Source organism: Apteryx mantelli, chromosome 19 (assembly GCF_036417845.1).
Source record: "Apteryx mantelli isolate bAptMan1 chromosome 19, bAptMan1.hap1, whole genome shotgun sequence".
Classification (NCBI taxonomy): Eukaryota; Metazoa; Chordata; class Aves; order Apterygiformes; family Apterygidae; genus Apteryx; species Apteryx mantelli.
The window spans coordinates 13618094-13632526 of record NC_089996.1 but is presented as its reverse complement, the minus strand read 5'-3'; the positions used below and the strand labels follow the sequence as shown (position 1 = coordinate 13632526).

Sequence of the window (14433 nt, the reverse complement as noted above, 5' to 3'; positions counted from 1 at the left end):
TGCTGCTCACGGCTGCGTGCACGGCGCAGCCCCGTCCCGCTGCTCCGCTCCCGCAGGCGCGAGAGCGACAGGAGCTACAACGAAGGGAGGCACCAGCACCGAGGCACTAGCACCAGCTGTGGTACAGGACAGGCCCAAACAAGGCAGCGCGGAGCAAGGCAGAAGATAGCATCTCCGATATCATCCTAGCACCTAATAAAATAGGTGATGCTTGGTTTCATATGATCTTTGAATTGTGATAGCACAGTGATTTTGGTTTACCAACCATCACTGGCTGAATATGAACAGAACCAAGATGATAACTACATAAAGCATTTATTAAAAAAAACAAATTCATTAGATCCAAAGCCTGATAATGAGAATAAAAATTTAATTTTAAAAGTAATATTGATTTATAATCAAATAATTGCAAAATACCAGGCTTTTACGAGCTATAAGAAATAAAGGGTCAAAATACAGTTATTAGGCTAGCTGAATTGAAGAGGTAAAATATTACAGTGTGGTTTTACAGAGCTTGCTTATTTAAAATGAACTCCATTTTAGAAGAATCTTAATAGAAAAGAAAAAATAGATTCAAATGGTAGAAATGACAGCTCTTGTAAAGACTGATTTAATTTATTCTCCTTTAGTGAGTGACAAATGAATTAGTAATGTCCGCAAAAAATATATTTGTTCTTTCAGGAAAAATTGAAAAAAAATTAACAAATGAGAGGGACTAAGGATTGCAGAACAGTCAGACAAAACTGAACTCCTCATCTTTGATGCCCCCACCCTCCTCTAGCTCCCTAGCAGATACATATTTTCCATTTCACCCTTCCTTCTGTGCCAGTCCTATTCGGTAACTAGGTGTAGAGATATGTAGCTCTGTTTCTTTGCACTCTTTGACACCCTCTGTGTCCTAAGAGAGCAAATACAATTATGTGTGGTCATTATACTGATCATTAAGGACAGTCTGTGTGTTTTCTCCTTACTGCACACCCTTACGAGATCTAAGCATAACCTGTTTATGACAAAGAAATATGTTATTAAATAAGAAGTAATAATTTGTCTGCAACTGCATACAAATGAGCTACATACAGCTCACTGTTTTTTTCTCTCTCAGGTCATTGCAAAAGTATTTAAAGTTAAAAATTGTTTTTTCAGTATTTTGGAAAGTTTTGATTTTCAATTTATTTCAGGTCTGTCTTATGAGACTAGAAACCCCTTATATCTGTCCATTATGCTATGTTTCAGCAGAAACTTAAGTTTGTATTTATAACAACTTTTTTTTTTTTTAATGAGGGAATATAATGCTTTTTTTTCTGCTGTTAGAGGGATGGTGTCATTGTTTTAGGACTGGTAGCGTAACCCCTGATTTCACAGGAGTCAGGATTGATCTGTGCAATGACGTTTTACAGATAAAACTTACCTCCTTACAACACCTCTTTGCCTGACTCGCACTCAGTCCCTTCCTAGGAGCCTTCTCATGAGAGTCTGTTACGAGAGCCTGCATAAACCTTGAGTTTATGCTATTCCAATGAAACCACCCCCTGGACGACTGCATAGGAGCTTATCTCAAGTACCTACTGCACTGTGTGTTACCACTGGTGTAATGCATCTGCAGATGTGCATCATTCGTACTGATACAAACAGCTGCCTATTACTCCTTGTTTCTGCAGCAATGACCATTGGGGTCACAGTAGGAAACTCTGCTATTTAAATAGACATTTTCAGAATCCTCAACTTTTAAAAAATGTTCCAGTTCCTACAAGCCAAACAGAATGAATTCAGAGATGAAGCGTTAGTGCACTTCCTGCTGTAAATTGCCCTCGTGCTGCAGAACTACAGAAGTCCAACTAAAAGTACTCTCTGGGAAATGCAACCAGTGGAAAATATGATCTACGTCTAGCTCTCCTGATGCGGTATTGAGCTGGGTAACCTCAGCCCTTCCCACGAGTGATATTGAACACCGCATGCTGTCTAGATGAAAGGACCCCAGAACAACATCAAATTCAATAAGGCAAGGAGTGCTTGGATGATGCAGATCTCATGGAGAACCAGCAGCTCCTCAAGACTTTGCCGAATCTACCCCAAACCAAATGCAGCACATGTATTAGGTAGAGTGTACGCTTTTCCCTCCATCTTTCTTTCCTGCATTAATAAGCCTTGATTTCCCTTATTCCTTACTTTTATTTTCCAGTCATGGGTCTAAAATAAATAACTTTCTTGTGATTAAATTCAGGGATAGAAAGATAAAGAAACTGTTTATTGGCTTGGCAGTCTTGGCTCTGAAGTGGCAGGAACAGCCATCCTTCTCTGCTTGCACAACTGATCTTGGCCCAAATATCCCATTTTTATTCTGCTGCAATTTTTATATGATCTGCAAGCAGCTGGGCTTTAAAGTTGTGCCCACGCACTTTTCAGGAGGTCTGCTTTGTTTCTACAGCCACCCATAGGACACCTTCTCACCAGTCTGCCATAAATGCTGAAGGAGTGTCACTGTGAAGAGACCAGCAACATACAGGTTTGGACAGCTTCACACAACTGTGAGCGGCTGTTCTGTGTGCTTTGAAACGTGCTCATGAACAATAAATGAGCTACTGTCATCGGTGCCTACATAAGTTTAGTAAAATTTATTATATTTGTGCCTCTGTTATTGCTCAGGACAAGCAACAGTCCGCAGTCTCACGGCTTTAAGCATCAAAAACTGCTCCTGTTACATTCATGGTGTTGGTGTTTTGAACTGTCCTGAGGAAGTTAGAGCCAATTTTGTATTTCAGTGGTGGTTTCTTGGAAAGATTTGTGCATTATTTTCATTTATCTTTTCCTGCCTGATAATAGTTTAATTCTTAAAATGGGTCTTGTTTACCAGTGGGTTCAGCCGGAATGCCTCTGAGAAACACTTCCTTTCATGCTGAATGACTGAACTTCATCTGGGGAAGGAAGAAGTAAACAAAATGAGAATGTGATCCACAGATACATATGCTGCCAAACTAAAAATATTATATGTTTCAGCATTCTTTCTCCGAAAGGACCCTCAAAAGAATTATGCATTCATGACTGTGAACTGATTGTAATGTGTCTTTTGCCCATAAAATTATTTATTTTGGAGACATGCTGTGCCAGCAAGGACAGGTAGACAGGCAAATACTCTAATAATTGCAAAATGAGCAGTTGTATGTTAACAAAGATATTACTAATAAAATTTTCTAGTGTCAATGTAGTAGAGTTCAGAATCGCTTACTGCCTCTTCTCTCTTGCTGGAGTACTGGTCTCAGAAGTTGAAAGTCTGCATCCGTGGGTACTTAATATTTAGGCATCAGAGAGCGTGAAGTCTATCAGGGATAAAGGAAGAAGCAGAGAGTCATAAAGAGACACAAGACTGACAAACAAAAAATGTGATACAGTGAAGTCTGATATGGAGTATGCAAAATGTTGCTTACGAGACTGTACACAAGAAAGTTTTATTTAAAGAAAGAATCCAGCTTTGAGCAATGCCATCAAAGAGCAAAAGTCAATGCACTTGAGCTTGAATTTTTTGATAATGTGCTAATGTCTGCATTTTGCCTCTGGACAAATGCAATATTTATACGTAGCTAGATCGTGGTTAAATAAACCTTAATGATCCAAACTCTATTTTCCCCAGAAATTTTGGAGAGTTATTTTACTTTCTGCATATGCAGTTATCTAAGTAGAACTGTTTCAAATATTTACACTTGGAAAAGTGAAGTTTGAAAGTATCTACTTCAGTTCAGTAAAGATCCTGTCTTAGGCTGGGTGATCTGCTCTACACTTGGCCTGACTAACATGATTTTAATGGGGTCCCTGAAGTTCAGTGATATTCCTGGTCTCCAAATCTCTGCCTCCTTTTGTGCGACTAGTCCTGCATCTTTATTACTGGCAGCTCAAGTGATTGTAACTGAAGTCAGAGGAAGGGGTCGAATGGTGCATTTGCATAAGCTTACAATCTTTTAAAAATGCATGTTTCTCACTTCTTTGATTCCAATGAGTGACCAGAGTTCTGGAAATGAGAGACCCAAGATTCATGGTAAAAAAAAAAAAAATGCTCACAGCCTTCCACGTGTTCTTTAATTACCCTTTAATGATCTTACCATGTGCTGTGCTCCATGTCTTTTCAATCTTAATCTACTGCCGTTGTAGCACTGCACTGCGCTCTGAGTTATGACATCGGGACCGTTAATTCTCTTTGCTTCTGTGGTTTACTCTTCTAGCATCAGCAAAATGGGACTAATACTACCCGATAGCCTCACTGAGGTGTTTTTGAGAAATGTGTTAATTTTAATATAAAAGCTTCATAATCAAGATGTGGCATTGGTATTATGGGAAGAACTGAGGTTTTGGGTTACTTGAACATAAAAGTTTGTGTGCCAGCAAGGAAGAAATTCCCTAGGGAGAAATAATGGAATCGGAGTGAAAAGCGGACGGGCATCAAGTCCTTGCTGAGGACCTCTTGGTAGAGAGTGCCTCCGTGTGGCGAGGAGCGCGCTGACGCGGGGACCCCTCGCATCGCTCCACCTGCCCGCTGCCTCCACGACCAGAGGTCTGAGTCCACAGACCCTTGAAACCGGCACTGAAACCGCAGTCTGCATCTGATCAGAGGTCACTGCGCTGGCAACCTATCGATCACCTTGAGAGGGGAAGAAGCGTGCTCGGTTTCATATATACTTGTGGAGGAAACGGCGGCAGAATGTATATTCATGAGATACAGATGTTGTTGTGCAGTCTTGGTATTGCTGTGTCCTGTGAAACGCTTGTCAAACCGCGAGCATGTTTGGCAAGTATCTTTCCTTCTACAGTTCTCATAAGTCAAAACAAGTTCTAATTTTATATTTTCTTTTTATTTTCAGCAAACTACCTAGCTGGGCTAGAGCAGTTGTTCCCAAAATATTTTATGTTACAGAGAAGGCTTGGAATTACTATCCGTATACAATCACAGGTAAGGGATAAAGCAGAAATGAAAACTGACTCTTCCTTTCTGGGTAGTTAAGCTTATCTTCAAAAGCTTCAGGTAAAATATTGAGCCACAGATATTAAGAAATTTTTACAACTCCTGTTGAGCTGCATATATCTTTCCTTCTCATATTGATTGCTATCAGAAAATAAAGATTATAGACAAAGAATGCAACTAGGTAAAAAATGGAGTCTTTTTTCCATGCAGTTTCTTCCTTGCAGAGAAATCATCAGGTGCTTAGATTCTGTGGTGATTTATACCCTTTATTGTCCCACAGACTTTAGTTAAATGTAAATCAGCAGATTATCTGACACAAATATTCTGATTATTATTGTGTGTTTACTGTAAGGATCTGGCTTGTTACTGCTTTGTTTCACATTTCTTTTTTTTTTCTTTTCCCTCATCATTCTTTTTTTACAAATGGACAACTGGAAATCAGAATACACAGTAAGTTTTTCTTCCTCTTTTAATTCTAGAAGTATAATAATTATGTAAAATATAGTACTGGAATCAAACCGATTCCTTCATAATGACACTAATAGTGTATTCAATAGTGGAACTTTAAATCTATTTGTTTAAGAAGTTTAAGGTTAACTTTGAACTGTTTCTGTGGAAATCCTATAAATTATTTACTTTTTTTTAGCATTTTAAAATAATTTAATATATTTTTTACTCAGTAGCTGTAACAAAGAGAAACTTCTATAAAAAGGGGCAAGGCTTTTAAGGTTCTAGTTATTACTTGGAGACGTAAGAATAGATTTTGTTTTATTTATTGTTTTATTAACTTATAAAATGCTCATCTCTGGTATAGTATCTGGGAAACTGTACAATCTGTAGACAAAATTAAATATAATCTGGGCCTGGTGCCCAGGAAAAACAACTATTCCTTCTAGCAGAGCTAAGGCAAAATATAGTGCATGAATCATGAGAAAAAATTGTTTTACATGAACTGGCCATGTAAGTTTTCAGCAGCCTTTGGAAGAGGAGGAGGAGGTGAGGAGGACGTTCCAGGTAAAGGGGCCTTTCAGAAACTCCAGCCTCGATTTAGATTGTACTTCTGTCTACAGATGAAACATAATCCACTCATTTTTGTTAATACTACAGTGATCAAAATGTTTGTGCAGTTTTTTAAAACCGGTAAGGAATAAAGAGAGGAAAAAGATTCTTATGTGATAAATGTGCAAGAGACAAAATAAAGCGATTCAAAGGCTCAGATCTCGGAGCTGGAGGCTTAGAGTTGAAAATGTGATGACCAGCTTTGACTAGCCAAAGTACCCCACCCTGCTTTTCAATATGTACTGTAGTTATCTAGTATATATTCTGCATTATTTCATATGTAAAATTCATTTGATTATCAGAGGAAACCCTTATGTCCTATAATGGACAGTAGTACATGGATGGTAGTAACGAGGGAACAGAGTCTCAGCTATTATTGTGAGATATCATCTTCAGTAGGGCCTGTCAAAGCTTCCATTCATTAAGGGTTTACCCTTTGATAGCAGGTTTAATTTTAGATGGAGAAGGTGATGTGCTATGTCGCAGTGGTGTCCATTACTTACACTTTGTTTTCTATTCTGATGTTTTTTCATTAACCGTTTGCATTTTCAGCATACAGGGTTTGAAGGAAAAGAAAAAACACCTGTAGAGAACTAAAAAACATCACCATACAGAGGCTAAACTAAATATGATTTCTTTTGGATCAGACTTACACTATGTGAAATCTAAGTTGTGTTTTTAATACAGATTGGCTAAGGAATGTGTTATGGAGACAAATGGAGAAGCATAACTGTAGTAAATTACTAAGACTTGATTGTATATAAGTGAATACATTAGGAGAAAGATAAGCCAAAACAAAGAAACTTAACTGAAAGAGACAGTTAAGAATGCTGAAAGGGGTGGTAGTGGGCAGAAAATTGTGTCTGGATTTGAAACGCAGTACTTGAGACCTTGTCAACACCAAAGAGCAATGCAGTACCCAGAAATTTAAATCATGAGGTGGTCTGTGTCTAACCTGATGAGACAAGAGCTGGAACAAATTTCAGTGAAGGTCTGTAGAAGGGATACAATTAGCAAGATGTTCAAGAACATCAGCAAAAATACCATTGCAGGGTCGAAGAGACTTGTAAAGAAAAATTAAATCGGTCTACAGACGTAGAAGGTAGGCAACACAGTCACTAAGTGACAATATAATTCCCATGGGAGTTGGAGGCTGATTATTCACCATGGTGCAAGGAAACACAACTAGAAATATTCAGATGAAATTAAGGAAATTGTATTTCAGATAAAAATCTAAAATATATTTTAATTCAGCTGCTAGGCTATGAAATGATTTTCAGGGGAAAATACAGAAAGTGTCTTTGCCTCAAGCTGTTGAATCTAGAACAAAAATGCTAAATATACCATTGGGAATAATTCCTACGCTTGTCTGGAATATTTCTCTAAATTTTGATTCGCTGTATTCATTAGAGATTTCTGAAAGAAAGTACGAAACAGCACAGATACTGCCAAAAATATGTAAGATCGCTTGGAAACACTTTTTCTAAAGATAGTGAATTTGCTCTAGAGGGTCTGAGGGACATCCTAAGAATTAAACTGAGCCTCATTTCAAGGAAAACTGATTCTAAAGGTAGGCCAACAATTGGATAAAAAAAGCATAATCTTATAGAGTCGAGTACATACAGCTAGGAAGGAAAAATCAAACCTTTCTAATCTTTCAAGTTCCGCTCTGAATACAGAGCGAGAACCTTCAAGGCTCAGTGTTATTTCAATGTATATTAGTGATCTGGAAGAGGATGTGGACAATGGACTGAAGCTCAGTGATAGTATTAAGGTTTTTCGGTTGTAAAATATGAAGGCTGGTGAGAAACAGTATTCAAGCACAGCACCAGAATTCAGTGATTTGATGCAGAATAATTTAATAAATCTGGTTTTCCTATGAAATATTACAGATTTCATAAATTTGACCTTCTTAAGGACCTAATATTGTGAGATCCTCTAAGAAAGAAACCTCAGCAGGTATTGCAAATAATTTCCAGAATACTGTTCCCTGGGATGTGTAAAAAGCTAGGAGTGCCTTGGATGCATGAAAACAGCAATGGAAATTAGAGTGTTATGATGTTAGTACTCCATAATCTGGGTTCAGTTTTGATGGTATCTGCTTTAAGGAAAGGTATTTGTTACACAGCAAACTCCTAAATTTGACAGCAAACAGGAGAAGATGACTGCTTGGTCTACTACCAAGCCTGATAACTATTAATAAAATGGAAAGCAAATGAGCTTATGAGCTCATTAATAAAATAGAAAGCAAATGAGCAATGGTTTTTGTGGTGTGTAGTATATGAAACATTGTAATGTCAAGAGAGCATTTTAAAATGTGTACTGTGCTGTCTGTGGAGGAGGACCTTGCTGAAACTGCAATACAGAAGACTTTCTGTCAGGAGGAGCAGACATGGGTAATATCCCAACAAATGCTTTGAATGTCACACCTTGAGCTAGGAGGAAGTACAAAAACTCTACTTTTGGAGCTGAAGCCAAAAGAAGAGGTCCAGTATTGGGGATAACCATTTAGAAAATAAGATACTGCTATAAAGTTCAAGTCCTTGTTTTAGTGGCTGGGGCATCATTGCTTGAGTACTGTACATGGGAAAGTGTAGCTATTAATCTCACTCTTCAGCTTGGCACAGGAGTTGCTTTGTTTTTAATCTTATAATTAGAAACCTGACCAGATAACTTGCTAAAACAAATGTTCGATTTTTACTTAAAAGCTCATTTAATGTTGTTATTAGGTCTGAGTTAAGCTCATAAATTTTGGATGCTGTATTTTGGGTCCAGGTGAAAGGCAGCCCTATAGAAGTGACTCCTAGGGACTCTGCTGCAGGAGTGATTAGGGGACTTAAGTACGGGTGAGTGCCTCCTGTCAAGCTAGGGGTGCTCCTGGGGACCTGGTGCTGCCAGCTGCTGGGTTTTACAAAGAATTCCTTTGCTGGTCACTGGCTGGAACCTTTTCTGCCAGGGCAATGGAGGAAAGGTGCCTCATAGCTATCAACAAACACCTGTGTGTCTGCTTATTGCAGCATTTGCAAATATGTATCTTTAGAGTAAAATATTTAGGCTGTCTTTTATATATGTGGACAAGAATGAGTGAACTCTCAGGAGACTTTCTTATTTTTCTTTCCTGAGGTTGTCCAGCTAGATTAGAAATAATTAACCAGAAAGCAAACCTGTCTCTATTGCAAACCGAATGAAAAAGGATTACACAGAACTAAGTTTCTGGACCTGCATCGGGATACTGGTAGACCATAAGCAGCATAGAACAAATACCCATTTGACCTGTTCAAGTGACAGCTGAGATTCAGGACAAGAGAGGAGCCTCAAGCAAACAAATAATCAGATCATAGGCTGACTCAACCAGGGTACAAACCAAAATTCATAAGATCAAAGTACACTGAAAATGAGCCTAACAAAGTTTAGCTATCAAGGTGGAGTACAAAGAGATTAGGAAAAATACAAACAGCATTCAAGCAAACTGTTCTGAGCTTGAAGGTGCAGTTCAAGTGTTTGCCAGGGATTATTTCAAATAGTTTTGCTGTCTGATCTAACTAGTTCCAGTGTTTTTAGCAATATTTCAGTTCTCAGACTGGAATTTAAAAACAGTTAAAAACAATTTTTACCCTCTTATAGTTATGTATAATCAATGGCCAATTGTTAGTTCCACTATTAGGAGTATATAAAGCCAGATACAGACTGAAACCAGAATGTTGTACTGTCTGCAGGGAAGAAGGGAATTCTTTCAACCTGCCAATGGTTCATATTAAGTTAGGAATAGGGTGTAAATTCAGAACATTTATGAAAAAGAGTTAGGAGCAGAAAGCAGGAGACAATGATTCCTTTGATGATGTATCACAATAACACTCATTCTTCTACAACAAATGACTGAGGCAAACACACATTTCATCTGGTATGTGTCGAGGCCCCGGAGTGATAGTTGCTAAATGTTCCAGTATTGACCTACTGTTTTCCGATTACTTTGAGAACAGGCAGTGTTATATGTTTTTGTGATTGCTATTTTTATCATCAGATGATAGACTTGAGGAGAAAGAAAAAGAATTGTTTCAGATAAATATTGCAAGGAATTTGTAGGATTTTTTCCTGTGTCCTCTTTATCTGATTACCCCTGCTTGAAATTTGGATGCAACCCATCAGTCTTGAGCTCAGTGCACAAACTTTTCTCCAAGTCAGCAAATGAAGGGTCTGCATCAAAAATGCATTCCAGGATTGGAGCCTAATATAAAGTAACTATCAGAGCAGAGGCTCAGCAGAAGCTAACTGGTGATGTTACTCTAGTAAACGCAGATTGGCTGCTTTGGAGATTCTAGGAAAAGAAAGGACCTCAGTAGCGTTTGTAAGAAATAAAGACTATATTTTTAGAAAACAGCAAACCTATATTCTTATTTAATAAATTAATCCCATTGAATCATCCCTTTCTTTACAGAATCAAACTGCTTATGAGAATTCTTTTTTCCACCACTGGCTTATTATAAAACAATCCAAACACCTCCATTGATTCATGAGACTGCCATCTTCACTCGCGCATGCTGCTTCTCACTTCCATTCTTCCTCAATAAACAGGTTACTGTTCCCATGCATCAGAGAAGAAGATCCTAAGGGAAGGCAAAACCAGCGATAACAGTGTTGAGCTTCATAGTGGTTAGAGGCAACATGTTAGTTGACTGTTTCATCTTCAAGTTATTGTATGTAATACAAATAGTGGTTTTCTTCCTGAACTTGTTTATTTGAGTTTAACTCCCTTGCTTTTTTCAAAGCCTTTTTTTGCAGTTTTTACTCTTTCCTCTCAATAGCACTTTTCTGCTCTTTGCCACCTTCCTGTGCTTATCTTGCTTTCCAAGTTCTCCTCCCTTTCATGAGTCACATATTCCGAGTTCTGCCATTACCCTGCCCAGCCCTTTCCCTCTATTTTATTAAGACTTTGTCATCCTGATTAATGCCAGCTCGTGCAGCAAGTGGTCTGTATCAAACAGCAGCTCTGTGTGTTCACACACAGTGCTATCCTGAGTATTCGGAAGGGAGTCCGTAATACTGTGGCTGTTTCTCAAAAAACTTTGAATATTCTGCGAAAGAAACAATCTAAATACTCTAAATAGCTGAAGGAAATAATGTAATTTGAAATTTACTCTAGAGACATTATCTTGTATTTTCTTGTAGTACCTTCATGTATCTTCTAGCATACAAACTGTAGGGACGTCATCTTGTTTGTCCGTACGTTCGCATGCTTTTGACTTTCTCCCGCATCCAGGCCTCTGCATTGTCCCATTCCTGCACCACACCGTGTTCCAGCGGCGCTGGCAGTCTCCCCTGTTACATCCTTCCTCCCGTCCCACCCCTCCCTCTGAGTTATGAATGTCCCCTGTTCCTCCAGGGGACAGCGTGTCTGTCTGCCCGCTCTCCCTCCTTGCCCCTGGGGTGGGGGGAGGATGGGAGCTCCCTCCTAACTCCGCAGGTCTGCAGAGACTCCATCTGCCCCTCCCAGGTTTCTGAACCTCCCTGAAGTGCTTTTACCCTGAAACAGCATCTAAAAAGTTTGGAATTCAAATAGTGTGGTATTTAAAAGTTACCATATTAAAAAAAATGAAATTTTGCTTGGCCAGTCTCACTTCACTGTATCTGTTCCTATGTTCTTTAGACCGAGGCCTCAGACTGCACCACACCAAGAGGTGCCTCCTTGCGGGATTCAGCTCTAAGCGCGTTGCCAAAAGAATATGTATGTGACCGTATAAAAGATTTGTCAGCCTGAAAAGTCGTAGGAGATCAGAGAGAACATTTACATGAAGCGTCTGCTTCCCCAAGCTTTAAGGTTAAGATTTAGGGGGATATGCCTCTGCTGCTTAAAAAAAGGTGGCATTAATTTTTACAGTACCAAAATAGCTTCCAAGGATTGAGGATTAATATTCACGAGGAGCATGGAGAAGTGAACTACAATGATGACGTTTCTAGCAGTTCTTTGAATATTCTGCAGAAAGAAACCAAATGGAAAATGAAACGAGCTAAAATGGTATTGATAAAATAACACTCACTCATATAGAACAGGTTACAGAAGGTGAAGAAACCTTTTTCGGTTACCCTCTGTCCAGTGTATTTACTGGCAGCTGTAGTAACTCCTTCAGCCACCTCAGATGTAATTACTGTGCAAAGGGGTTTTTTACAGTCCACTCCATAAATTGATTGTAAAACACCATATGTGTTCACTGTCTCTTTAAGACTTTGGCAAGTGTTTTGGCTTACTTAGAGTCTAACCTGTTCTTGTAAGAGTTTCTTATCGCTATGGTAACACTAATCAATCATCATGCTAAAAATAGTCCTTTCATTTTTCAAGAGGATATCTGTAGTGAATTGAAAATCCAACTGCAGTATGTGTTTTCCGTATGCTGCTTTCATTTTATTTTATTTTAATCTGGAAATACCCGTGCTTACGTCTGGTAATTACTATTACAGACTCCAGTTATTTCACTGGTTTCTCTCTCGAGCTTTAAACCTCTCCTGGTTGTTCTAAAAAGGGTTCCATAAATAGAAACTTTGCTTTTTTTAAAAAAATACAGAATATTCTCCTTTTGAATGTCATAGGTGTACTGGATGATGAGAAATTTTTAAGGAGTTTACAATACATCTGAAAGATTCTGGAGGTGACAATATTAAAGACACCTCCTTAGAGAGTTTTACACAAAGAAACCTTATCACTGAAACCCTAGGACCTTGAAGATACTAGGACTCTGAAGATTTTGTCATACTCTGTAGAACTTAAGTCTAATTTAAAATTAAAGATTGATTTGGCCACTATTTTTTTTTTTCCAAAGAAGAACCTTGCAAACTGTAGAGATAGTGAAATGGAAAATTGGAAAGCGTGCCCTGTGCATTGCCGTGCGTGCTCGGTGTATCGATCAGCTGCCAGGTTTGTGCTGCAAGAACACATGCCCGGGGGAGGCAGAGCAAAAAGGGAGTGGTGCTTTGGAAGAGAAATCTGCTAAAAGGTTCATTGCCTACCGTTCACTCCCAGCTTTGATTCGAAGGGTTGCCTAACACTTTTAATGCTTGGCTAAGTAAATATGCTGTTCCTCAAGGAGAAAGAAAAAAAAAGTACTTTTTGCATGATGAATAACCAAGTCTTCTGAATGATGCATAAACAGTTTTCTGGTTCTGCCAGAGCCCTCTGCCAATTAGTCAGAGTGCAACCGGTGAGTCATGAGACACATTCTGCGAAACGGTCAGAAATTTGGACCCTGCTCTTGAAAGCCAAAGGACCCCCCACCGCTGCTAAACCTGTGGCTGCCAGTCAGATGAGGTTTTGAGAGATATCCAGTACTTTCTGGTGAATTTTAGTTTTTGTCTGGGGTAAATTCATGTTACCATTTCTAATCTCAAAAGAGATTGTTACAGCCCTCACCTTTATACTAATTAGATAGTGAGGTTGCCTCTTGACAGCTTTGTGCAAAAAATGACTTTCCGCTTTCTCGTGATGTGGCCTGAGGTGAACAACACTCTTCTTCTTCTGTACTAATCTAGTGCTTCTTTTTGGAAACACTAGAGTGGGAGATCTTTTTTTCTTTTTTTTTTTTTTTAATTAGAGTTTTGATTCTGGGTCACAAGGAACAACTGGATTCAAGCAGTGGCTTGTTGAACTGCTACAGGCAACCTAATGCAACCTGAAGTACAATATATAAAATGGCTGCATGCTAAAGTATGGTCCTCTGACTCACTGCTGGTAAACTGTAGTTGAAAGTAGGAGATATTTCTGAGAGCAAGGTAAAAGTGAAATCTGGCGTTTGGCTTTATATTCAAAATCTCCTCCGTTAAATGGAAGAACTTACTGTTGTACTGAACCTGCAGCCAGGCTTCAGACCGACAACACGATAGTTTTTCTTATTTTGTGTCTTTATCCTCTGCTGTACCTGAAATTGTCATTTAAAAGCAAGTGTTTTGATAAGGAAAAATGTGTCAGTACAAGGGAAGAGGAACCATTTAGGGGTGTTAGCTGTGTATTTGCTGTAAATATGAAAAAGGCTAGAGTGAAGTTGTTTCTGTCAGTAGGGTTTTCAAGCCTGACAGTGGGGACCACGATAGCAGCACCTCATCCTGTGGTGGACCCCGCTACTCCTTGAAGTGAGAGCTGGGACAAGAGCTGCCCTATCCCCAGCTGGTAGGGTCAGCACAGGACAATTTCCGTAGCCACTGAGGTTTTGGACAAGCCACTAGACTCAGACTGTATAAGCTGCAACGCTGCAGACTTCCAGAGCTCTGACCTAGATGCAGTCTGCTAAAGCACTGTAGTCTTGGTGACCCTTCCCCCAGTGATATATCATTTATGTCATCCACTGCTTCTGTTTTTATTAATTATTAGATTTTATTTTGGGGGGTTGATGTTGTTTAATTGTATAGCAAAGAAAATTAAATCTCAGTCCTTGAATCAAGAG

General features: G+C 38.9%; 1 protein-coding gene and 1 long non-coding RNA gene across 3 annotated transcripts in view; one reads left to right on the top strand and one right to left on the bottom strand.

Annotated features, from left to right (window-relative positions):
• Positions 1–14433, top strand: part of PITPNC1 (phosphatidylinositol transfer protein cytoplasmic 1) — a 93638-nt gene that overhangs the window by 41866 nt on the left and 37339 nt on the right. Inside the window, exons 3-4 of the mRNA XM_013953100.2 lie at positions 4848–4936; positions 5391–5398. Coding sequence (XP_013808554.1) covers positions 4848–4936; positions 5391–5398 — 97 coding nt within the window. The remainder of the gene's footprint in view (positions 1–4847; positions 4937–5390; positions 5399–14433) is intronic.
• Positions 2961–14433, bottom strand: part of LOC106493133 (uncharacterized) — a 39381-nt gene continuing 27908 nt past the window's right edge. The window contains exons 3-4 of one of the 2 annotated variants that reach the window (XR_010886057.1): positions 10506–10611; positions 2961–3314 (exon numbers count right to left, since the gene is read on the bottom strand). This is a non-coding gene — a long non-coding RNA (uncharacterized lncRNA). Of the gene's footprint in view, positions 3315–10434; positions 10612–14433 lie in introns of those variants that run through there. The other variant, XR_001294107.2, reaches the window with a different exon arrangement.